The 25,350-nt window shown below is 42.3% G+C and overlaps 6 protein-coding genes across 6 annotated transcripts; 3 read left to right on the plus strand and 3 right to left on the minus strand.

The window, feature by feature from the left end:
• The first annotated feature begins 10,833 nt into the window (after positions 1–10,833).
• Positions 10,834–12,151, plus strand: LOC145703884 (uncharacterized). Its single transcript, XM_081781281.1, has 3 exons — positions 10,834–11,311; positions 11,353–11,748; positions 11,792–12,151. The coding sequence occupies exons 1-3, from the start codon at positions 11,291–11,293 to the stop codon at positions 12,110–12,112; spliced, it is 738 nt and encodes a 245-aa protein (XP_081637407.1). The 5' UTR covers positions 10,834–11,290; the 3' UTR covers positions 12,113–12,151.
• Positions 12,152–12,444: 293 nt separating this feature from the next.
• LOC145702842 (heparan sulfate glucosamine 3-O-sulfotransferase 6-like) lies at positions 12,445–15,264 on the plus strand. The gene is made up of 8 exons (XM_081780127.1): positions 12,445–12,669; positions 12,785–12,942; positions 12,989–13,105; positions 13,876–14,148; positions 14,206–14,481; positions 14,749–14,849; positions 14,892–15,037; positions 15,085–15,264. Exons 2-8 carry the CDS (start codon positions 12,792–12,794, stop codon positions 15,212–15,214), a joined length of 1,194 nt encoding a protein of 397 aa, XP_081636253.1. The 5' UTR covers positions 12,445–12,669; positions 12,785–12,791; the 3' UTR covers positions 15,215–15,264.
• A 2,050-nt stretch (positions 15,265–17,314) lies between these two features.
• On the minus strand, positions 17,315–20,242 carry LOC145705935 (putative ATP-dependent RNA helicase DDX6). The gene is given in 10 exon segments (XM_081783438.1): positions 17,315–18,305; positions 18,354–18,536; positions 18,597–18,764; positions 18,816–18,887; positions 18,930–19,037; positions 19,082–19,173; positions 19,176–19,209; positions 19,257–19,509; positions 19,554–19,780; positions 19,983–20,242. Coding segments are annotated over 10 exon segments (1,281 nt in total). The 5' UTR covers positions 20,055–20,242; the 3' UTR covers positions 17,315–18,233.
• Positions 20,243–20,352: 110 nt separating this feature from the next.
• Positions 20,353–21,684, minus strand: LOC145705936 (SUMO-conjugating enzyme UBC9-B-like). The gene is made up of 5 exons (XM_081783439.1): positions 21,567–21,684; positions 21,398–21,517; positions 21,236–21,352; positions 21,101–21,189; positions 20,353–20,776 (listed from the first exon to the last, which is right to left on the minus strand). The coding sequence occupies exons 1-5, from the start codon at positions 21,660–21,662 to the stop codon at positions 20,722–20,724; spliced, it is 477 nt and encodes a 158-aa protein (XP_081639565.1). The 5' UTR covers positions 21,663–21,684; the 3' UTR covers positions 20,353–20,721.
• Positions 21,685–21,760: 76 nt separating this feature from the next.
• On the minus strand, positions 21,761–25,311 carry LOC145704387 (uncharacterized). The gene is made up of 3 exons (XM_081781836.1): positions 25,226–25,311; positions 22,658–22,819; positions 21,761–22,536 (listed from the first exon to the last, which is right to left on the minus strand). Exons 2-3 carry the CDS (start codon positions 22,814–22,816, stop codon positions 22,126–22,128), a joined length of 570 nt encoding a protein of 189 aa, XP_081637962.1. The 5' UTR covers positions 22,817–22,819; positions 25,226–25,311; the 3' UTR covers positions 21,761–22,125.
• On the plus strand, positions 23,815–25,116 carry LOC145704386 (uncharacterized). Its single transcript, XM_081781835.1, has 4 exons — positions 23,815–23,945; positions 24,257–24,601; positions 24,797–24,879; positions 24,926–25,116. Exons 1-4 carry the CDS (start codon positions 23,876–23,878, stop codon positions 25,046–25,048), a joined length of 621 nt encoding a protein of 206 aa, XP_081637961.1. The 5' UTR covers positions 23,815–23,875; the 3' UTR covers positions 25,049–25,116.
• Positions 25,312–25,350: the final 39 nt, after the last annotated feature.

The following is a 25,350-nucleotide window of genomic DNA, read 5'->3' on the forward strand; positions in this document are numbered from 1 at the left end:
GGACTTCCCGGAGGACCACCCTGGTGGAAAACTAACTGCTGGAAGACCAATATTAAAAAAAAATAATAAATAGCCTAAGAGGAACAATTATTGCCACTTTTGTCGAGCTTTGGTCATTTTCTGCCGGAGGACCTCCCGGAGGACCAACCTGGTGGAAGACTATCTGCTGGAAGACCAATATTAACAAAAAATAATAAATAGCCTTACAGGAACAATAATTGACATTTTCGGCAAGCTTTGGTCATTTTCTGCCGGAGGACCTCCCGGAGGACCAACCTGGTGGATGACTTACCGCTGGAAGACCAGTTTTAACAAAAATTTCTGGATGACCATACAGGGCCAATAATTGCCATTAATGGCTAGTTTTGGTCATTTTCTACCGGAGGACTTTCTAAAGGACCGCCCTAAAGGAAAAATAACTACTTAAAGACCAACATTTGAGAAACATTTGAAAAACCGTTTGGACCCTTTTGCTAAAAACCAACTATCTCAGGGCCAATATAACAAAAATTGCCTAAACAGTCAAAAAAACTTTGGGATGCCATAAATCCATGATAGACACAACAGAAACTGCATGTTTCTTAAAACCGTTTTCTTCGATATTATGCGTAAACAAAGCCTTAACATAAATTAAACTAAGTCTGAGAATCAAAGCCGACCCGAAGGGAAGGCCACGCCTGTTTATTAAATTCAGTCAGGAACAGGACGAAGCCGACCCGAAGGTAAGGCCACACCTGTTTATTCAATTCAATCAGGGACAGAGCGAAGCCGACCCGAAGGGGAGGCCACGCCTGTTTATTCAATTCAGTCAGGGACAGGGCGAAGCCGACCCGAAGGGGAGGCGACGCCTGCTAATTCAATCCAGTCAGGGACAGGGCGAGGCTGGACCGAAGGGGAGGCAACGCCTTATTATTAAATTCAGTCAGGGATAGGGCGAAGCCGACCCGAGGGGGAGGCAGCGCCTGTTTATTCAATTCAGTCAGGGACGGGGCGAAGCCGACCCGAAGGGGAGGCAACGCCTGTTCATTCAATGCAGTCAGGGATAGGGCGAAGCCGACCCGAAGGGGAGGCCACACCTGTTTGTTCAATTCAGTCAGGGACGGGGCGAAGCCGACCCGAAGGGGAGGCATCGCCTGTTTTTACGATTCAGTCAGGGACGGGGCGAAGCCGACCCGAAGGGGAGGCAACGCCTCTTTATTAAATTCAGTCAGGGACAGGGCGAAGCCGACCCGAAGGGGATGCCAGGCCTTTTTATATAATTCAGTCAGGGACCGGGTAAAGCAGACCCGAAGTGGAGGCAACGCCTGTTAATTAAATTCAGTCAGGGACAGGGCGAAGCCGATCCAAAGGGGAGGCCAGGCCTGTTTATTCAATCGAATTGAGAGGGAACCAAGCCGACCCGAACGGGGGCAGTCCCATTTATATAATTCAGTCTGAGACAAGGCCAAGCCGACCCGGAGGGGGGGCAGCTTCGATCAGACAAGTCAGTCTCAAGATGGGCCAAGCCGACGCGAAGGATCGGCCAGTCCCGATTAGACAATTCAGTCTGAGGTGGGGCCAAGCCGACCCGAAGAGGAGGCATGCCCTGTTTACTTTATCCAGGTTAAGACGGGGCCAAGCCGACCCGAAGGGAAGGCCAGTCCCGTTAATTCAATTTTGTCCGAGACGGTGCAAAGCCGACCCGAAGAGGAGGCAAGCCCTGTTTACACTATTCAGTCTGAAACGGGGCCAAGCAGACCCGAATTATCTCCTCGATCGCAGCTAAGGCACGTTGCTTCTGCAAACAAGTCTTAGGCGCCTGGAGCACAAATCCACATGTCCGCCCTTGAAGCCCACTTTGGACAATTTGATTATAGCCCTGGCCGCTTGTCGGAGAAAGCTTGCCGCAGCTGCTGAGGGTAAAGTCAAACTAGATTTCATCTAAGCTTATGGGCACTGTCATGTCCCAAAAGAGCCGTTCAAAGTGATAGACTGCTTAATCGTCTTTTTCGACAGATATTTCTTTAAAATGTATTCTAGTCATGTTTTTTTCTACAAGAATGCATTCAAGAACAAAATTCTTGCTTTTCAACAAAAAGTTTCTGCTGACTTTCTGAGTCGATAATGAACAATTTTCTCCAGAATTTTGGTTAAATATCTTGAAAAAAAACACAAGAACCACTGAACTAACATCGGACACAGAAGTGTTGCTTCAAATAGTTGCTACTAGCCGTTTTGTGGTACAAGGGCTCGGGGTCTAGACAACCTGGTATGACACAACAAAAACTTTGACCTCGAAAAAATCTGAAGAAAAAAGAATTGAGCATGTCATAATTATTAAGTTTTTGAAATTAAAATTATAAAAATAATAATAATAATTGGTCATTATAATTTTGAAGTGTCAATCGTATTATCTCTGTCTCTCTCTTATATATCTCTTCAAACTGTTTTTGTTTTGATTAAAAACTCATATTTTCAAGACGCTCTAGAAGAAAAAATAACAAACAAAATACTGCTTGATTTCGCAATATTTATTTTGGTGCCAGGTTCTGATAAAAATCGGTCCGAACAAAGGGTCAACTTCCGCCGAGAACAATGGGCTCAACCCTCGGGGGGAACAAAAAGATCCATGTTGCTCGGACCCCGGCACTAAATTCTAACTACTGAGGTGAAATTCTTTCAGTGATGATTGCAGATTGTTAGTGTTCTTTTTCAGCTTCTTTTCGAATTCTCGGAAGCTTCTTGAAATTTTTGTACTGTTCTTAGGGCTGAAAATGATAGAAGTGACGAACTCGGAAGAAAAGCTCGAATTTCATTATTCTATGATTCAGTTTTAATAATTATATTGTAAAATAAATTTATCGCAAGAAATCAGAGTGTTTGAGAGGCTTGACTTAATCTTTGTTTCTTTGCATCCTCGGTAAATGACATATTTTTTTGATCAATTCTATCCAAACATCATCAAAGATGCATCCTCGAAGATGGGAGTCTGGATTCTCCATCGGTCAAAGCTTCATATATGCAACATCGAAGAAAGAATCGTCGTTGATGCCGCGTTTCTTCATATAAAGTGTCGTCTTGCATCGACATTTGTTCAGCATTCTTTTTAAACATTCTATCCTAGTTTTTCAAGGAAACTCTTAACAGATTTGAAACCTCCAGCCCAAAATAAGTACAACGGGCGACATAAACGTTTATTCGATTCGAAATTTGAACATTTCTGTGGAACACTTGTTCTCGGACAAAGAGCTTGTTTTCTTATTTTCAGTCAGAAAGCGCAATAAATTCGACATGTACTCGTCGATCCATTACCATCATCATCAAATTCCTCAAATTCTATTTTAATCGGTGATCTGAAGGAATTAAATAAACTGGACTGGCCGACCCTTCGGATGGTTGACGGCGGGAGTGAGTCTTTGTAAAGACTGAGTCTTCGCGCAAAGACTCAGTCTTTTTCTTCGGGCAGTGAGTCTTTTTTTTAGAAAAATAAAAGACTGAGTCTTTTTCGAACAATTGTTTACGTCTCTAGAAAAAAATTTGTTATTTCTTCTGAATCATTTCTATCCATCAGTTTCTTATTGAACATGAAGGAATAACCTAAAAGTCAGTAAAAATGACATTTCAAACCATTTTCTGACCGTCTGTGCGTTCCGCGCTTGTCTTAGAGGAAATTCATTGATAAAACAGGTTATACGTTTACCGCTTCGACTATATTTTCAAGTTGAAAAAGTTTCTAGAACAAAGACTCACTCCCGCCGTTACCGCGCGGTGACGGCGGGAATGAGTCTTTACAAAAAGACTCAGTCTTTACAAAGACTGACTCCCGCCGTCACCCCTTCGGATCGGCTTTGCCCCGTCTAAGACTGTATTAAACAAATAAGACTGCCCCCTTCGGGTCTGCTTGGCCCCGTTTCAGACTGAATAGAGTAAACAGGGCATGTCTCCCCTTCGGGTCGGCTTCGCCCTGTCCCTGACTTAAAAAACAGGCATTGCCTCCCCTTCGGGTCGGCTTTGCCCCGTCCCTGACTGAATTATATAAAGAGGCCTGGCCTCCCCTTCGGGTCGGCTTCCCCCTCTCCCTGACTTAATTTTATAAACAGGCGTTGGCTCCCCTTCGGGTCGGCTTCGCCCCGTCCCTGACTGAATTGAAAAATTAGGCGATGCCTCCCCTTCGGGTCGGCTTTGCCCCGTCCCTGACTGAATTATATAAGGAGGCCTGGCCTCCCCTTCGGGTCGGCTTCCCCCTCTCCCTGACTTAATTTTATAAACAGGCGTTGGCTCCGCTTCGGGTCGGCTTCGCCCCGTCCCTGACTGAATTAAAAAAACAGGCGATGCCTCCCCTTCGGGTCGGCTTCGCCCTGTCCCTGACTGAATTGAATAAACAGGCGATGCCTCCCCTTCGGGTCGGCTTCGCCCCGTCCCTGACTGAATTGAAAAATTAGGCGATGCCTCCCCTTCGGGTCGGCTTTGCCCCGTCCCTGACTGAATTATATAAGGAGGCCTGGCCTCCCCTTCGGGTCGGCTTCCCCTCTCCCTGACTTAATTTTATAAACAGGCGTTGGCTCCGCTTCGGGTCGGCTTCGCCCCGTCTCTGACTGAATTAAAAAAACAGGCGATGCCTCCCCTTCGGGTCGGCTTCGCCCTGTCCCTGACTGAATTGAATAAACAGGCGATGCCTCCCCTTCGGGTCGGCTTCGCCCCGTCCCTGACTGAATTGAAAAAACAGGCGTAGCCTCTCCTTCGGGTCGGCTTTGCCTCGTCCCTGACTGAATTGAATAAAGAGGCGTTGCCTCCCCTTCGGGTCGGCTTCGTTCTGTTCCTGACTTAAAAAACAGGCGTTGCCTCTCCTTCGGGTCGGCTTCGCTCTATCCCTGACTGAATTTAAATATAAGGCGTGGCCTCCCCTTCGGGTCGGCTTCGCCCCGTCTCTGACCGAATTGAAGAAATAGGCGTTGCCTCCCCTTCGGGTCGTCTTCGTCCCGTCTCTGACCGAATTGAAAAAACAGGCGTTGCCTCCCCTTCGGGTCGGCTTCGCCCCGTCCCTGACTGAATTGAAAAAACAGGCGTAGCCTCTCCTTCGGGTCAGCTTCGCCCTATCCCTGACTGAATTTAATAATAAGGCGTGGCCTCCCCTTCGGGTCGGCTTCGCCCTATTCCTGACTGAATTTAATAATAAGGCGTGGCCTCCCCTTCGGGTTGGCTTCGCCCTGTCCCTGACTGAATTTAATTAACAGGCGTTGCCTCCCCTTCGGGTCGGCTTCGCCCCGTCCCTGACTGAATTGAAAAAACAGGCGTAGCCTCTCCTTCGGGTCAGCTTCGCCCTATCCCTGACTGAATTTAATAATAAGGCGTGGTCTCCCCTTCACGTCGGCTTCGCCCTATTCCTGACTGAATATAATAATAAGGCGTGGCCTCCCCTTCGGGTCGGCTTCGCCCTGTCCCTGACTGAATATAATAATAAGGCGTGGCCTCCCCTTCGGGTCGGCTTCGCCCTATCCCTGACTGAATTTAATAATAAGGCGTTGCCTCTCCTTCGGGTCGGCCTCGCCCTGTCCCTGACTGAATTGAATTAACAGGCGTGGGCTCCCCTTCGGGTCGGCTTCGCTCTGTCCCTGATTGAATTGAATAAACAGGTGTGGCCTTACCTTCGGGTCGGCTTCGCCCTATCCCTGACTGAATTTAATAATAAGGCGTTGCCTCCCCTTCGGGTCAGCCTCGCCCTGTCCCTGACTGAATTGAAATAACAGGCGTCGCCTCCCCTTCGGGTCGGCTTGGCCCTGTCCCTGACTGAATTGAATAAACAGGTGTGGCCTTACCTTCGGGTCGGCTTCGCCCTGTCCCTGACTGAATTGAATAAACAGGCGCTGCCTCCCCCTCGGGTCGGCTTCGCCCTATCCCTGACTGAATTTAATAATAAGGCGTTGCCTCCCCTTCGGTCCAGCCTCGCCCTGTCCCTGACTGGATTGAATTAGCAGGCGTCGCCTCCCCTTCGGGTCGGCTTCGCCCTGTCCCTGACTGAATTGAATAAACAGGCGTGGCCTCCCCTTCGGGTCGGCTTCGCTCTGTCCCTGATTGAATTGAATAAACAGGTGTGGCCTTACCTTCGGGTCGGCTTCGTCCTGTTCCTGACTGAATTTAATAAACAGGCGTGGCCTTCCCTTCGGGTCGGCTTTGATTCTCAGACTTAGTTTAATTTATGTTAAGGCTTTGTTTACGCATAATATCGAAGAAAACGGTTTTAAGAAACATGCAGTTTCTGTTGTGTCTATCATGGATTTATGGCATCCCAAAGTTTTTTTGACTGTTTAGGCAATTTTTGTTATATTGGCCCTGAGATAGTTGGTTTTTAGCAAAAGGGTCCAAACGGTTTTTCAAATGTTTCTCAAATGTTGGTCTTTAAGTAGTTATTTTTCCTTTAGGGCGGTCCTTTAGAAAGTCCTCCGGTAGAAAATGACCAAAACTAGCCATTAATGGCAATTATTGGCCCTGTATGGTCATCCAGAAATTTTTGTTAAAACTGGTCTTCCAGCGGTAAGTCATCCACCAGGTTGGTCCTCCGGGAGGTCCTCCGGCAGAAAATGACCAAAGCTTGCCGAAAATGTCAATTATTGTTCCTGTAAGGCTATTTATTATTTTTTGTTAATATTGGTCTTCCAGCAGATAGTCTTCCACCAGGTTGGTCCTCCGGGAGGTCCTCCGGCAGAAAATGACCAAAGCTCGACAAAAGTGGCAATAATTGTTCCTCTTAGGCTATTTATTATTTTTTAATATTGGTCTTCCAGCAGTTAGTTTTCCACCAGGGTGGTCCTCCGGGAAGTCCTCCGGCCAGACTCGACCGAATTCGACCATAAGTGGCCATATAACGGCCGAGCATGGCCATTTATTCAATATAATTAGTATTGGTTTAATAATTTAATAGTTTATACGAGAAAATAACAAATTACGCAATATTTCAGGATTGCGATGAGCAATTTTCGATCTGAAGCAATTGTGACAATCCTTGGATCATAGAGAATAATTGAGTCTAAAAAATCTGAAAATAAGTACGCCTGGTCCCTAGGCGAGTTCATAACTTTTTCTTAGATCGCGCCGCCCACGCTTCGTAATAATGAAATCACAAAATTTTTTCAAAATTCTTGAATCGCAGTTCAGGCTTGAGATAACTGCACTTTTAGAATTTTGAAAATGTTACGTTTTCGACATTTTGTCAAAACCGAAAATTTATATTTTTCCGTCCCATTGTCAGATGAATGAAGATTTTTTCGAGAGTAAAAAATCCCTCTATCTGATAATCGGTAAATGGGACAATTGTATCTTTTAAATCATTTTTTATTGCCCATCTCAAAAGAACAGAAACCGAAATTGGGACACAAAGATTGCTTTCTTTTTGGTTAAATACATTCTTCGTCACGTTTTTGAAGTCGAAATTAATCTGTCTTGTCAGTTTCTGTTTGAGATTGGCCATTGCCGACGACTTAGTCAAATTTGGATCATCCAGGCAAAAATTTGGAGGCGCGTTTTTAGAGAAATTATTTTTGACAAGTTTTTGATTTGTTTGGATGAGGGAGTTTCGTTTGATAGCCACTCAGCATTACATGCCTTGAATATTTCTTCAATTGCAGAAACAAGCTCTTTAAGAGGTAATACCTTTAGTTCTTTCTTGATCTTTTCTCTCTCGTCTTCTTCGATCGGTTTGAAGAGAAGGCTCCAGGCTGTTTTCCAATCACAAAGAATCAAAACGTGTAGTGGTGAATACGCGTGTATTCTTCCTGCTCCTGCTTCACAAAGTTGATTACCTTCCGAAAAGGCAGCAGATCCAGCAACTGAGAAAAAATATAACACGAGCTAATTATTTTCAAATAATTTCAATTCAAAACTTACACAAGTACCCATAAGCTCTATATTTTGCCCCTCTTCTCGCATAACCCATTCTTCTGTAGCTTTCCCTTCCAGTGTTCTCTTGAATTGTCCCAAAATCGATCCATTTGCATTCTTCATTTTTCAGTAAAATATTTTCCGGCTTCTGATCGCAATGCAAAATTCCAATGCTCGCCAAGTACTTGTATCCATCTTGAACTCCGATCGCAATTCTCTTCCTTTCTTCTAAACTCAAATCTTCTTCTTTCAGTCTGCTTCTCAAATCGAATTCGCACTTTTCCATAATCGTAATCCATCCAAGGCAGTCCTCTCTTTTCTCGTCTTTGATTGAGTAAATTTCGATATTGCAGAAGTTTTTGATCACGTTTGGATGAACCGGGATAACTCGAGCGTCGTCTTCTTCGTAGATTTCAGCGATTTCGTAATCTTAAATTTGAGAAAATCAAAACATAATAAATAATTATAATAACCTTCGGAAAGATTAATTTCAAACTCAATTTCTTCATACTTCTCCACAAAAAGCGCCGAGTCAAAAGCCTGAACGCGAACGGCGACTTCAAATTCTCCAAATTTTTCATTCGAAACAATCGCTTCTCCTCCGGCTGAAATTATTTTTTCCTGAAAAAATTCATCGAGAATCCATTCTCCAGTTTCTTCTTTCAGTTCTGAGCGTTGAATCATTCTCCCTTCGAGTTGCGGATTAATGTCGAGGATCATTTTTTGAAAAGAAGTTATTTCCCATTCTTCTGAAAAAATTTTCTTCCAAAGCTTTCCAAAAACTTTTCCTTTTCCGTTTTCAAAAATGACCTCATCCCATCCAGCACAATCTTCATCTTCAAAGTCGTATCTCTCCACGGACAAAATCAATCTGTCCAAATCTTCTCTGCTGGTCGTTCTCTTCAATTTCTTTTTGAAATCTTCCAGCCATTTTTCAACAGCTTCTCTTGTTAATTCTTTTGGATGCGAGGAAACTCGCATTTTTATAATTAAAATGTGATACGTCTTGGAGCAAATCGCCCGTAAAAAATCCTGAAAAATCCGCCCGAGAAATACAAGAATACCTTGAAGAATAGGTATTTACCCAGTCAACGGTGGACTATTCAACCACCTCTCGCGCCAAGCACACACTGCAATTGTTTCATCCTACTGTACTTCCCAAGGTCAATGAAGAAACCAAAAACCCGTTGAATGAGAAAAGTCGCAATGTTTGTATCGGGGTCCCTGATTCAGGGAAGTATTGAGAGTAGAGCTTGACTGGCGGGCGGCCAGGTGGCGGCGCCACTCTTATCGGCTTGTTCTCGAATCGAGAATCTCGATAGAGCGAATTGGTCGCCGAATCCTAGCTCTGTTTTCTGTCGCTGGAAGCTGCGCTAGCCTTCTGTTGCTCTCTGGCGGTTTTTACTCGAACAATTCGCTGGAAGAAAAAATAACCAGCAACGGAACGGACGCACACAGTAATTCTTACGTCAATCAAATCTGTGAAAGTTGCGTATCCGACGCCTCCTGTGGATTTTGCTCTCAAAGCGGTGTACAAACCTGTCTATCAGTCAATCAATCGGCTTGCAAAAATGGTGATGGCTCGTTTTGGTCGGAAGAGTACTGCCCAAAAACTACTGTTTCGTGGATGCCTTTTCTCGGCATGATTTTATATTTGTTTTTCTTTGCTTCTGGAATGGGACCTGTTCCATGGGCGGTCAACTCCGAGATTTGATGTGTACTCAATATTCGCACTAGTAGCTCTTATAGTTTTGTTTCTGTTTCTTCCTGAAACGAAAGGGGTACCGCTAGAAGACATCGCCTAAGTCCTCGAAGAAGGATGGATCGTCCCTTTCAAAAGAAGCCGCAATCCAGAAGAAAACGACCTGCAGGTCTAAGTTGAAGACCCAGGCTCTAAAAGGGAAACGGTCGGACTCATTACCAATTGGTAACCCATTACCAATTGTGGTAACCCATTACCAATTTTGAGAATGCATTACCAAATTCGTCAAAAAAGTGGCAATTTTTTTCATTCAAAGAGCGAGTGTGCGCTCCGCGCCTGTATAATAGAAAACTTGGTGGGTGTTTTATTCATAAACTTGGCGAAAAAGTTAAAATTAATTGATAATCGACTACCGAAAATTGGTAATGGGTTACCAAAAATTTTGGTAATGAGTCCGACCGTTCCCGCTCTAAAAGGCTAGATACGTTGAAAAAGGCGTAATAAGATGACGTGCTTTCGGAAGCAACGTTCAGAGTAGGTACCAATTTGTTACCGACCCAAAGATCCGACTATTCTGATTCTTACAAAATTCTCCAACTGACCGCGTCAACCAATTTCTAAACGCCAACCAATTTTCTAACACGATGTTATCTTCTAATCTCTCATTTCTACCAAAGTAAGAGCTCTTTGGCGCCTTTTTTGGCATAAATTTGAAAAATAAAAGTAAAAAAAAACTTATCACTTATAGAAGATGAAGAATATCTTTTTCTTTTTAGTTGCCATTGCATTTTGCGATCTAGCATGGCTCAATGCATGGGTGAGTAGAGATATTGATAGGGTTATCAATGATATGTGATAACATTTCGTGGTGTCGTAACATCCTTCGGAGGACGTTCAAGTTTCCATGTACTTGATCCGATGATGGAGATTTTATCAACTGGATACACGTGGTTATCTCTTATACCTCGGTTTCATGATAATGAAAGCTCTTTTGCGCCACTCTCTCTATAAAACTAGTGAAGTTTTAAAGCACTTGTCAATTTAAAGATGAAGAACATTGTTTTTATTTTACTTGAAATTGCACTCTGCGATCTAGCATGGGTAAGAAGAAATATTTTTATGCTATTCAAATTTGACGTAGTGTTGAAAACAATTTTGTTGTCTAGGCTTTGAACTTGGGCTTATTGAAATTTCAAACAAAAACGCTTTATAACAGTTTCTTTTTTGAAGACGCCGCCAGTTCAAGAAGCAACTTGCGAAGAAAATTTGATCGGAAATTTGCCAATCCGTGCATCAGAACTCCAACCTCCACCAGCGGGTATCATAGGAGCAAGGAAACAATTCTACCCTACCTGTGAAATCAGAGATACCGAAGAGTTTCAAATTAAAGTGAAAGTCGAGTGCAATTTTGCTAAAATACGAGCACATGGATTCAGGCGAGGGTTGAAATTTTAGTCTATAGGATGATTAGCGAGCATTATTGAAAAATTTATAATCTTCAAACATTATTAATTTATCCTCGTTTAGAAAATGGTCATACATTGTCAGAAGTTTTCCTGTTTTCGACATTAGAACCACATCCAATACATCCCCATTTTCACCGTTCTACTACTATGAAATTCTTGTCGGCAAGTTGAACTGGATCGATCCGAGTGCTGACACACTTCATTTTTTTGGAATAATAACGGCCAATCTCTAATTATTCGCGAGAATGATTGTTCTGAAGGAAGATACATGGAAATCGTCATCACTCAAGTATTCTAACTCAATTTTTCGAATTTTTACAGTGTTATTAGTGGTTCGGCGCTGATGGAAAAATTTTTAGAAGAATTGAAATCGACGGAATTTTAAGGGCGATGCTCATTTCTGATGGCTTACCATTTACTCCTTCTATTATGCCTCATGTTCTCGGAGGCGACAGTGAAAAGAAAGAATTAGGAGGCGCTAGAGATTTATATGTTGTATCTGATCTTGGTGTCAAAGACTATGAAATCAAATCTTTCCGGCCTACAACAACAACAACTACAACAACGACAACAACAACAACAACCCCAACTACAACCACAACAACAACCACAACCACAACAACAACAACAACCACAACCACAACAACAACAACAACAACCACAACCACAACAACAACAACAACAACAGTTGCAGAAAGAATATCGATTCTCCGTACACATGCTTCCGTAAGAGAGAAAGTGTATTTAGCAAACTTTTGTTTTTCTTCAGATAATTCTCGACAATATCGCTGGTACAGGTTTCGCCGAACGATACGAAGGAAGAACCAACAAAATTTTTGAGAAACTTACATTGTCCGCTACTGGAGAAGATTGTTACGAAGAAAATGGCTTCGATGAAGAGGACGAAGAATCAGCCGATTTGTCTGTTTTTGACAACAATGATATATGCAAACTGAACAAGCAAATCAATTCCGCGATTAACAGCCACGCTAGACATTATGCTTGCCAGGGAAGAGGCAAAGTGTATCGCCAAATCATTCGAGCCGCGAGGAAAGTCAAAGCATTCTTCCACGAACGAAACGATTGTTAAAAACATAGAAACTTCCCGGAAATTTCGAAAAAGAACATTTCTTGCACTATATTTCTCATCTGCCGCTTAAACAAATGCAAAAAACTATCCCTTATTCAAGGCAATATCGGAGTCGAATTAAACAGTATAGCTTCCCATGAATTAAAAGTAATTCAAAAGTAATAAATATCAAGCGAAGATATCGGTGTTGGAGATGGTGGAGGACTGGAAGGCTTCGTTTCACTTTGAGTTTTATAATCGAGGGGATTCAGTCGCCTTAAAATATCGATAAAACTGAAAAATCTTGATCTGCCGAACAGATTTGAATAATTTTAGGGGCGAGACGACAATTCATAATAAAAAATAGTCCTCAGAATTCAAGAACTCCCAGTATTACCCTGAATTTAAAAAAGGTGAAAAAGGGTGGAGATTTGGGGAGCCGTGCAGATTATTTAATATTTAACTGTGAGATAGAATTGCCAAGCCGCGGGGCAGAGTTTGAGTTTTGTTATCGGCGAAAATGCACTGAGCTATTTTTGTACACAATTCATGTCCTCTTCGGTGGACATGGTGATCACGTGAGTACTACAGTCAATTTTCTTGAGAAAATGATAAAAATATCAAAAAGAGAGAGAAAATTTCTAATGAAAATTTCCAAAAACCAGTTTTTAAAAATGACCATTTTTGTTGCAGAAATTAAATGAAAAAGCGCCTGACTTCCGGGTGGATTTCCTCGCACATGCACCGAAAAATCGTCACGTTATTCGTCAGCAGCATCGCCCTCGTCCTGATCCTCTTTTGCCTCGCTCCGTTAGAAAAACGAACGCCCATCAAAAATTATCACACGAGAGGTAACATCGCCGTCGTTTTCGTCGTTTCTTTTTATATTTTTACCAGATAATATTTATCCACACCAGCCAAACAGAGAATATCTTTTCTATCCAGCGAATGAAGAGCTTGACGATTTGCAAGGAAGAAGGTTTTTAAAAGTCAAAAATTTACGCACGCCAAAAGGTAAAAATTATAGAATCATATTCCTACTGTCTTTCCTGGAAAAGCCCCTATTTTAAGCCTTATGTGCGGTTCTGGTGGGTTAAGGGGCGTGGTGGACCACCACTGGTGATTAGGTTTAGGTTTGGGTTCAGGAGCCTCGACTCGGCCCTGAACCTGAGTCATTGTCAAAAAGACTGAAAAGCCGCATTTGCCGCATATGATTACCGGTTTTTCAAAAACCAATGTCGATTTTCAAAAATAAAATTAACTGTTTATGTTGCAAAGAGGCTTCGCGGCTTCGTCATAATGAATTTCAAAAAGCCGCTACGCGGCTTTCCATACAAGCCTTTCCGAACCTTAGTGAGGATATGTACACAAGAGCCTGGTTAGGGGCAGCTCAAAGCACAACTCCCTACTACCGAAACTCTCACAACCGAAACGAGGATCTAAGCTAACTAAGCCTGCAAGTAAAAACACACAAAAGTTGATATAAGAAATTGATTTTATTCAGGTAAAAAAGAAGAAAACCGGCCAGTAAGGCAAAGAGCACATTGATTCAGAATATGCTATTCTGATGAGTTTGTTCGCTTCTTTCGAGTAACTTTCTTCTTCTTCTTTTTGAAGAAATCTAAAGATAATTAAATATAAAAAAACATTAAATTTACCTATATTTGCTGCTTTCCGGACTGTGAACATCCGAAGACTGAAGAAATTCCCATTTTTGCCCAAACAACAAGCCACGTTCTAGAGACGAATTCTCAAAATTCCCAAAATTTGACCTTCAAATTCAGACGATGAGTGCCAAGCAGACCCGGACGGGCGAGAAAAGCGCAAATTACTGCCAAATGTCATCGGCTTAGGAGCTAAGAAATGCGGCACCACCGCGCTGCACTACTACATGACGGCGCATCCGAAAGTCAAAGTCTCTCCAGATCACGAAGAGCTCGCTTTCTTCGACAAAAAATGGGAAAACGGGATCGACTGGTATCTCGATCGACTGCCAGAAGTTGCAGAAGATGAAATCGTTTTTGAAAAGACGCCGAAATACTTTGTCTACCCACCAGGTTTGTCAACTAACAACTTGAATTATCCGATACAGCTCTTCCCTTACCCCTTTCTAGCGCTTGATCGGATAGCAGAAACCGTTCCAAACGCAAAATTCATCTTGGTGATTTGCAACCCGATCGACCGCGCCTTTTCCGATTTCAACCACAAAGTTCGCAAATCGTCTGGCTTCAGAAATTTCCTCGCACAAAATCAGATTCAAAACTTTGACGATTTCGTGATGCGCACTTCGACCAGGCTGAGAATTTTGAAGGAAAAGAAGATGACGGCGCTGTTGGAAAATGATTTGTACAATAGTACTACGAATAATGGTCATTTATCCATCCTAACAGGTATTTTTTCAAAACCTAAAACAATAAAACTTAACAGCCTGTGTAGGAAACCTGAGTCAGGGTCTGAAAGATCTCTAGTGCAAAGCCGCGTAGCGGCTATTTATTTAATGAAGCCGCAAAGCGGCTTCGTTTTCGAAAAAGCCGCTACCCGGCTTTGCACTAGAGATCTTTCAGACCCTGACTCAGGTTTTCTACACAGGCTCCCAAGTCTAGATCCCAGCATATCTGCCTGTGGAAATTTTTTTTCTGACAAACCCTCTTTTTTAGTCGGTTTCTATTCGTATTATCTTCAAAAATTCATCGCGAAATTCTCCCGCCAACAGTTTTTAATCTTGACTGGAGAAGAAATCCGCCACTCTCCCCGAGAAGTAAGAAATGAACTTGCGCCGCTTTTTTAAATTAGTAATCAGGTTATGGACAAAGTACAGGGCTTCATGGACTTGCCGCGCTGCGTCACTGGCGACAACTTTGTGTTTAATTCAACCAAGGGCTTCTACTGCGTCGTTAATTACAAGGGCGAGGAAGTTTGCTTGGACTCCAGTAAGGGAACCAGCAGGTATATCTAGCACGAAAAGAATAAGGAATCAAATGTTTCTTTTGAAGGAAAGGAGAGGAGCAAAAATACTTGATAGAAACAGCCGAAGAATTGGCAAATCTCTACGGGCCCTACAATCGTGAGCTTTCCAAACTCGGCATCAATGTTTCCTGGCCCTTTCCAACTGAAGAACCCTAGAAGCAAAACACTATTTATACGATTATATTTACTATACAAACTGCCATACAACTTCAATTATCAATAAATGCACCTACTAGCAACAGAAAGCTCGGCAACCTGTGTAGAAAACCTGAGTCAGGGTCTGAAATATCATAAATGAAAAGCAGCAACCCTGACTCAGGTTTTCTACACAGATTTTCGAGCCCAGCTTGAGCCCTTTTTAGTAATTTTTTATTCAAAATGTCGATGTTCTCGCAAGCAATGCTGATATCGGTTCTCTTCCTTGATTTCAAGCCAAAAAAGCTGGTCGATTGGACTCGCATTAAAAGCGACAATGAATAGAAGTCGGCTCAGTATTATCAATTATTTTCTGAAGCCATCTTCTATCTTCATTGTGGGCTATTCTGCGGTAGAAGTCTTGCTCTCTGCAAATTTGAAATGACGGATGAGGGGAAACAACGACGCACTGAATTTTCATCTAGAGAAAAAGAAAGTTAAAATTATCGTTTTCGAAAAAGAAAGCTTTGCCGCTTTGGTTTTCATAACTGGCGAATTGGCTATTTTGTGCAGCAGGTGGCGCTTTGGGCACGCATGATGCCCTGGGGGAAGGGCACGGAAGGGGGATCAAAAAGAATGCCGATTGCATCAATGTGTCTTTGCCCAGAGGAGTAACTTGATTACTGGCCCGAGTTAATCAATGTATCGACGCACACGCGCCTCTCGGCTATTTTTCACTCAATTAAGCCGCCCATAAACTTGCATAATTAATTCACTCGCGCGATCATTAGCAGCAAAAAACGCTCTCTAATTAACAACTAAGCAAATCCCAAGAAACTCGCTGCAAATGCCGCTCTCTTTCTCTCCTTCTCAAATGAGCAAAGAAAAAGTCGAAAAAGAGGCACGCAATTCCGCCGAGTTTCTCTCAGGGGAGTCGACCATCGATCTCATCCCTTATTTGCAGAGCGCAACTATCATTCTGCCTTCATGAATACTTTTCTTTGGCAATAAACGAATGCCTGATGAATAATTTGCATCAATAACTCTGCTGGTGAATTTTGCTCGTGGCTGGGACACGATCGGTCAAAACCTCTTCTCAAGATTTTCGACAAAGAAATGATAGAATTTCCAAGTCTATTTTTGTCCATAAAGAATTGAAGAAAGTCCCAACATTGACGATTTTGATGATGAAAAGTCATTCTTCCCTCAGAATAGACGATCATAGACGCGGCTTTCACAGCTTTATTGACAATCTTAGACTTGGTTCAGAATAAGCTGGGCTCGGCAACCTGAATAGAAAGCCTGGGTCAGGGTCTGAATGATCTCAATGCGGTTGTTCAAAATAAATCTTTCAGAGCCTGATTCTGGTTTTCTACACAGGTTGCCAAGCCCAGCTTATTCTGAACCAGGTCTAAAATTGTCAATTAAGCTATGGAAGCCGGGTCCATGATCGTCTATTTTGTAATTGGAATTCCTAGGGATGCCCCTTTTATATAATAAAACACCTGTCGGGAAATATTTCTGCTCATCTGAAACCTGCTTATTGCATATGTATGTTCAAATATGCAATAATAAATGTTCAAAGAGCTTTCAATTGTATTAACGAAAACCCTTTGATTCTTGGATTTAATTTTAACTAAATTCGAATTGTATTTTTATATCTGGGATGTAAAATTTTGAGGAATACTGGGATGTAGACAGTAGGCAGGGTAAAGCTCGTATACACACACGCAGTAGGACAGTAAGAATCAGCCGCTGGTATTAATAATTATTAACTTAGAATATTAATATTAAATTATTAATAAAGAGCAGGGCAACTGATTGGTTTGCATACAGACTTTAACGAGGGAGGAAATTTGACTAGCCAAAGAAAAGAGCTTTGACGCTAGAAATTAAGAATTTGAGGAGTAATTTGAAATTTTCCTAATCTACGAAATTTTATATAATAGCAAGGATTTTCAGGTGAAATCAAGGAAGAGCGATTTTCCCGAAAATCCACGATTTTCCGAAAAATCTTTTTATTATTCTTTATCAATTTAATTTTCAATAATTTATCTTTTTTTATTCTTATCAGGCAGGCAGTTTTCGGAATCGAAGAAAAAATAGCCCTAAATTGGTTTGTTTTTGGTTGTTTCGGAGATTGAAAATTGCTCATTACTTTTTGAAAAGTAACGAAAGAAGAAAAAGACTTGAGGTCGAGCCGGGGTGACCTCCGAAACAAGAGTGACCCCAGAATGACCTCAGAAGTAAGCTTGGTTGTTTTAGGGGCGCTGTGGGCAGGGCAGCAATTCTAGGTACAAACGGACCTAGTTGGTTAGATCTTTTCACCGGCTGAATGACCACACAGGCCGAGAAGAGTTTTTGTTAACGAAGAAGATCGTTTTTACTTGTAAGAAATGTTCTTTTAAAAGAAAAGTTGTTCTGATGATTGTAAATCTGAACTTTCGCGGATATGAACTTGAAACGCGGGATCGACACAACACGTGGTTTCCACTTGAAGACAGTTTGGTTGAACTTGTTTTTAGTAAAATAGTAAAAATCAGAAAAATATGCAGCGACCCTTTGAAAGAATGACAACTAGAAACCATCTTCCGGTTTTTCGAAATTGATTTCTGGTCGTCGATCTTGAGAAGGGACGTTTGCAAAATGCGAGTAGGTAAAAGTTGGGTCACCAAGTGGAAATAAAATAAAAAATAGTACTTCGAAATGTAATTATTAGGAGAAAGAAATATGGGAAAAGTTTAACTTATCGGCGATTTGAATCATTTTATTGAAAAGCCGCTGTCTGGTAGACACCGCGGTCTTTGCGACTTTTTGACTATTGAATTGTTATTTATTGAATCTGTTCGTATTGGTTTTGTTGAAATGACCGTTATTGAAAATTTAAACGCAGAGTTCTTTTTCGTTAAAATTAAAGCTGGGATTTGGGCGAAACAAAAGTAGTAGAGAGATGAATTAATTAATGAAAGAAAAAGTTGGGCGCTTTTTGCAAAAGTCCATTGATTGGAAAATGCAATTTTCAATCAAGAAGGAGAGACCCTTATTGATCCTTTTCGTCCTTGCCACCGTCGGCTTGGTGGAACTCGGCGACGTACAGAGCCTTGTCGATCGTCTGGAAAGAGCGCGATTTTTAGGTCAATTGGCTTTTAAAAGCGATTACCTGGGGAATTGGCTTGATATCGGTCGTGAGCTGCTCCTCGATGCGCTTGAGGTTGTAGCGATCGTCGTAGGTGATGAGATTGATCGCCAGACCGAGGTGACCGTAACGTCCTGATCGACCAATACGATGGAGGTACGTTTCAGCCATTCGCGGGAAGTCGAAGTTGATGACTACGTTCACCGCCTAAACGATTTTTTCGGTAATGAAACGCGGTACTCAGAGCTAGGGGCCAGCAATGCCTACCTGAATATCAATACCGCGAGTGAACAAATCGGAGCAGACGAGGTTTCGGCAAAGTCCCTTTCTGAAATCATGGAAGACACGGTTTCGATGCTCCTGGTTCATTCGCGCGTGAATGTAGAAACACGAGTAGCCCAGGTCGGTGATTTTCTTGGCGAGAAGTTCCACTCGCTTAATTTAAAAAATCGATTGGTTTTCTAATTGACGCGTTTTGGCGTTTACCTGGGTCGAGTTGCAGAAGATAATTGACTGGTTGATCTGCAACTTTGAAAAGAGCGTGTTCAAGCAGTGGACCTGAAAATGACATGAGCACTAAATATGTATTCTCGTGCGTACCTTCTGCTTTTCGGCGACAAAAGCGTAGTACTGAGTGACACCCTTAAGGGTCAACTCTTCCATGAGATTGATTTCGTGAGGATTTTTCATGTGCTCTTTCATGAAGACCTAAATTTTAACATAAGACTTCACTTTGGGCGAGGAGTTCTTACCATGACGGATTGAGGGAAAGTAGCAGAGTAGAGGAGGATCTGACGAGAGACGGGAAGTTTTCGAACGATAGAGTCGACAACGCGCTTGAAAAGTCGGACAGAAGCTTGTCGGCTTCGTCAAGAACCAGCTAGAAATCACGTTAGTTTAAAAGAAAGGAATGAAAAAGGGACTGACCATGTTGCAAGCGTCGACCTTGGCAATGTCTTTAGTAATGAGATCGAGGATTCGGCCGGGCGTGGCGACGATGACGTGGACGGTCTTGTCCAATCGGAGAATGTCATCGCGCAAGTCGGTACCGCCAGTGGTGGCCAGGACCTTGATGCCGCAGTGGCGGCCCATTTCGATGCAGATTTGAGAAGTTTGGAGGGCCAGTTCTCGAGTTGGGACGAGCACCAATGCTTGTACTTTGTCGCTGTTAGGGTCCACTCTGAAGAGAAAGAAGTAGTCGTGGTGGATCACCATTTTTGGTACCTTTCGATGAGAGGAATAAGATAGGCGCCAGATTTGCCGGTTCCGTTTTTGGCCCTAGCGAGGATGTCGCGTCCAGAGAGAGCAACGGGAATCGACGCTTCCTGAATCGGCGACGGGTTTTCCCAACCCTTCTCGTAGATCCCCATGAGAACATTCCTCTTGAGGCAGAACTCTTCGAAACTCAGCCCTTTCGTGTTCGTCACATCGGACGTTTTCACACGGTTGTCCTAGAGAATGGTAGTTTTAGGGCAAGGAGAGGCTTCTAGGGTTACTGTAGCTTCTTTCAGCTACAGTTTGTGTTGAGTAAATACTGTTACAGCACTTATTTACTGTAATGGCGCTCCACAAGTTCACTTTTCAGAAGGAGAGAGGTCAAGGAACTCGTTTTCAAGTCCTCAAGTCTCTGAGACTCAAAAAAAGAAGCAGTACCTTTGGAGGAAGCTTGAGCTTGTTCTTCCAGTCACCATCAGCCTGCTGAGGGTTTTGAACATTTGCGGCCATCGTCGTCAGAAAGAAGCGTCGAAGAAGAGTCTCTCGCTAGAAATCGTCTCTTTCTCTACAAGAAGAGTTGTTGTTAATTGCTGCTGTTTGTTGTTTTGTTTGAAAATGAGCCCAGTCCGCCTAAGAAGAACTGTGGCCTCTTTAGCAAAAGCTTTTTTAAGCAAGTTTGTCGTTTATCACACACCGAAGTCTGAAATTTTTATTTTGCTCTTTTCGAATTCGCGGTTTTGAGATTTGGAGATTTCCTGGAGCGAAAATCGGTTAGATCACAATCGATTTGAAAACAGCGAAAAACAAGTAAAAATATTCTCGCATTTATTTCCGTAATTACTGTAATTGCAAAAAGGGGAGGAATTGCAAACAAATGGAAATATTACAATTAATAGCAATGGCAGTAGATTTTAACTAGATTCAAGCAAAATCGCGAATTCGCTTTTTTATGATTCGAAAAAAATTTATCAATAAGAGATCCCAAATGTTATTTTTACATGTGGCTTTTTGGTTAAGTTTCAGAAATAGTTTTTAAGAATTTTTTAGAATTTTGGTTTTTGATAACTTTGAGGAAAGAGATAAATGGGACTGAAAAGAAAAAAATTGACTAAAGAACGAACAGAATTCCCTAATAAAAAAAAAGAGAAAGAAAAGCGGAAACTGACTTTCTTCTTCTTCACTGGTTGCGGAATTGCGCTGCTTGCTCGCGGACTCGGCGCTCGTATTCGACCCTGAAAAGCGGATTAGGATGATGACAGCCTTATTTTCAGCTCGACGGAATGATGCTCGAACTTCGAAAATCTTTTGGAGTCACTTAGAAGCCGGAAAATAAGGGTGTCATTATGCTAACACTTCGAGTGAAGAAGTTTGTGCCGTGTAAGAACGGCAACCTGCACAGAAAACCTGAGTCAGGGTCAAAAGGTCTTGAATCAAAACCGGACTGAAACGAAAACGACCCTGACTCAGGTTTTCCATACATGCTGGCGAGCCCAATTCGCCCCCTTCCTGTAAGATTTGGCGAAGTGACCACTTTATCTTATCGGCTTGAAACTAACTTATTGGTAGTATATGAAGTGTAGGCATCAGCTTGTGCAGGGTCATTAACATTCGGCTCCGTCAGCAGATCTTGGATTCCCAAAAGAACCTGCAAAATATTTTTTAATTCAAGAATATTGGCAAAGGAAACAAACCTGTTTGATTGTGATTGCTGGGCGCCAGTCCTTTTCTTCGTCAAGGATGGAGAGGCAAACCGTGCCGGAGGGATAGACGTTTGGATGAAACAGCGGTGGTTCAAATTTACATTTAGGCTAGAAGAAAGGGGATGAGAAAAGGGTGGGAAGAGAAGTGCTTACTGGAGAGCTGGGATAATCGTCTTTGAAAATCATTCTGATCTTGTAGAGGCCTCCCTCCCAAAGGGTTCCTTTCTTGCCAGGAATCGCGCACTCCCAATTCATCAAGTTCATCGTTCCGTCCTAGAATACGAGCAGGGTTAATTTGCTGCCGAAAGATTAGTCTGGTTACGGTATTTTTTGTTGGTCGGGCGACGAATCCATACGGCTTGTTTTTTCTCCAGGCCTTTCGCTCTTCCGAAAGTCGAGATGTAGCGATACCAGACATTTCTTTTCTTTTTACTTTCTGAAACAATACTTTTTCGTAAAGTGGCAAAGTTGGCTTGATAATTGGCTGAGGGATAAGGTGTGAGAGAGGAAATAGAGAAGGAAAATTAGTGGAGAAAAAAAAACTAGGGGAGGAAGCTTCGAGCGGCCTCGGCCCATAAACCTGAGTCAGGGTTCTGAAAGATCTTCAAGGAAGAGCGGCTCAGAGGCTTTTTTGAAAACGTAGCCGCGAATCGGCCTTGGCAGAATTGAGAAAAAGATTGGAACTTTCCACTCTTGATAATCCAGACCCTGACTCAGGTATTCTAAGCAGGTTTCCGTACCCAGCGAGCAGCTGTGCTTGAAAAAGGTGACAAATAGAGACTATTTGTATCAAAAACACTGTCCCGCTACTCTACAGAAAAATTTATAATGATCAAGAATTATTTACAGGAATAAACAGTTTATTTTGCAGAAAAATTGCTCTAGAATTTTTTCAAGAACCCCGCAAGCGAGTTTTTTGGAGGCTTGTTCTTTTGCTTGCTTTGAGGATTCGGCTTATTCTTATTTTTTGCCTTTGCTTTCATGCTATTTAGCTTTTTCTCGACAGCTTTAGATTTTTGGTTTTTCGCAATTTTTCCTGAATTACTGTCTTTTTTCTTGATCTCTATTTTCTCAGTTGAAATTTCTGCTGCTGCATTGACTAAATTCTTATTGAGCCGGTTTTCGAGCTTCGAAGTTCTAGAAAAATGACAATCTGAGCAGTTTTGAACAGTCACAAGTTTTCGCTCTTTTGTAAATCGTTTGGCACGGCCTTTTCTCTTCGAAATCGTGCGAATTTTCAACGCATTTTCGTGATTTTCGCAGCGTGAGAAGCAATTTTCACAGAATCGAGCCTAAAATTCATGGTTTTTCGAGACAAAAACGCGTAGGCGAGTTAAAAAGAAGTAGCATGATTCATCAGAAACGAGTCATTCTACTTTTGATGAGTAATTTCTGAGAATCGGGGATTCTAACCTCGGCTTTTTGGAATTCGGCAAGATGATCGATATCCGCGATGAGGGTTTTGGAGATGATCTGGTGGAGTTTGTTGTTAGAGTCGAGCTCCAAGAGCTTTTGCGAAAGATTCCAGTGATGCTTCACGGAGAAATCTGCGTCCAGGACTCCTTCTATCATCGCCTGAATGATTGATTTAATGAAGAAGATTAAATAAGGAGGGCTGGGCTCAGTAACCTGTGTTGAAAACCTTAGTTAGAGTCTGAAAGATCTCCAATGTGAAGCCGCTTCATTTTTGGTCCTTCAGACCCTGACTCAGGTTTTCAACACCTGTTGCCGAGCCCAGTAAAAAGGATAACATCATCCTTTACTTCCTAAATACTTTATCTATTACACTCTTGCGAAACTTTGTTGAACACCTCTTATCAGCGAAACTCTTTCCTGGATAATTTGATAATACTTCTGATTAAAAAAAGCTCCTGCCAAGGTCAATTTGAAAATTAAAAACAATCCCATTACCGCTTATCACACAATAGATAAATGGTTCATATGCACATGAACATGGCGATAAAAAAATACACCGCTTATCAGTTAACTTCTCAATGCACGTGGTCCAATGATTGGACCACGGCGACTTTGACCGCCTGTAATTCCCGTTGTAGTTATCTGTTTGACCTGAATTTTGTAATGTGAGCTGATAGGACGAAAACGAACCACTCTGTGAAGTTTCGAAGGAAAACTCAAAAGGTGTGGCGTTTTGCGCCAGATTTCTCTTTCGCTCTCTGGTGAAAAATCGGAACGGATTTTTCGATTTACAATGGTTTATTTTTATAGAAGAGGGTTCAAGCTTTCTAGCAATACATCTACGAGCTTTTTTACCCGACGGAAACGTCAATTAGAGCCAAAAGTCCTGAGCGCTGTTTTTCACACTCTGAATTTGGCGCGCCGCGCGGGGCTGGATAATGCATTGTGGTCCAATAATTGGACCCCGTGTTTTGAGCGCTTAGTCGCGCGCCCGTGTATTGAGAAGTTAAGCATTTGCGACCCGTTCTGAACTCGCGAAGCATTTTTCTTTCGTTTGCATAGAATGTTTGAGTTTTCCCAAGCTGGCGCTCGTGACGTTTCAGACCTTGTTCTACGCAAATAATAGAATACAAACACTTATCGTATAAAGTCAACGCCCAGATTTTCTTTCTCACAATTAAAAAAAAAATACACTACAAAACAAAAGTTTCAAAAATGGAAGTTCAAAAACAACGAAACAACTGCTGCCCAGCCAAGTGCGATGGATGCAAAGATTGCCCACCAGGTTGGAAAATAACACTAGGCGAGAAAGCCGCTTGCGGCTTTTGAGCTAAGAAGAGGGCCTCTTGGAAAAGGCGGCGCGTCTTCTCGGCATTCTATGTACCAGAGTAGAAAACCTGAGTCAGGGTTTTAAAGAGCTTTAACAAAAAGCTGTGGCGGCTTTTATAAAAAAGCCGCAGAGCGGCTTCGCTAGAATTTGAAAATAGACGGCAATTCTAGCGAATCCGATAAGCCTTACCCTGATTCAGGTTTTCCTCGCAGGAAGAAAAATGAATTTATCAGTTAAAATATCCGAAAATGACCTTCCCAATTCAGGCTGCGTTCCATGCAAATGCTTGACTGACGCCTGCACCAAGATCTGCAACAATTGCAAAAACTGTCCACCCGGATGTGACCCCTGCGGCTGCGAGAAATGCGCCAAGAATGGCTGCACCTGTGATTGCTGTGAACAACCCTGCTGCGAGACTTCTTGCGAGGGTTGCAAAAACTGCCCACCGGGGTGCAACCCGTGCAAGTGCGAAATGGACAAGTGCAAGAAAATCTGCAAAGAGTGCAAAACCTGTCCCAAAGGGGAAAATGGCTGTGATCCGTGCCAGTGCCAGAAATGCTCGAAAAAGGGATGCAAGTGCAGCTGCTGCCCGAAACAGCCCTGCTGTGAAGGTAAGAAGAGTTCAAAAATTTTTCAACTAAATTTCTTTAGCGGCTTTTTCTAAACGAAGCCGCAGAGCGGCTTCGCCAGAATTTTGAAATTAAATGGAAAGATAAATTCGAGAAGCCGTTTTTTAGGCCCTGACTCAGGTTTTCACATAGCCTATGTGACATAGGCTACCAAGCCCTGTTAAAAATAACTTTCAGTTTCCTGCGCTGGCTGCAAAACTGCCCGCCCGGTTGCAACCCGTGCAAGTGCGAAATGGCCAGCTGCAAGAAAATCTGCAGTGGTAATATTTTTTTTTAATAATTTGAAAAATTAACCAAAAAATGCAGGCTGCGCTGATTGCCCACCTGGCTGCGACCCGTGCAAGTGCGCCAAATGCTCCACCAAAGGGTGCAAGTGCGACTGCTGCCCCAAGAAATCATGCTGCTAATTATTGTAACAGAATCAAATAAGTTTATCTGCGAAAAGTCATAATTAAGATTATCCATCAAAAAATTGAAGTAAAAAATAATAAAAAAAAGATGAAGGACTTCAATCGCGATTTTTAAGCCGATTTTTTTGTTTAAAAAATAGATAGTGATACCCTTAATTTTACATTCGAATTTGAATTTAGTATTTACGAAACCTACCTCAAAAATTCCCGTCTTGAGCTTCTGTAAATTTAGAAATCCCTTCAGTCACCTAAGAAGCTTTTCTAGGGTCCTCTAAAAGAAAAAGATAAGAAAGAAAAGATTTGAAAATTAGACATATATAT

Source organism: Oikopleura dioica, chromosome PAR, assembly GCF_907165135.1.
Source record: "Oikopleura dioica chromosome PAR, OKI2018_I68_1.0, whole genome shotgun sequence".
NCBI classification, from domain to species: Eukaryota; Metazoa; Chordata; class Appendicularia; order Copelata; family Oikopleuridae; genus Oikopleura; species Oikopleura dioica.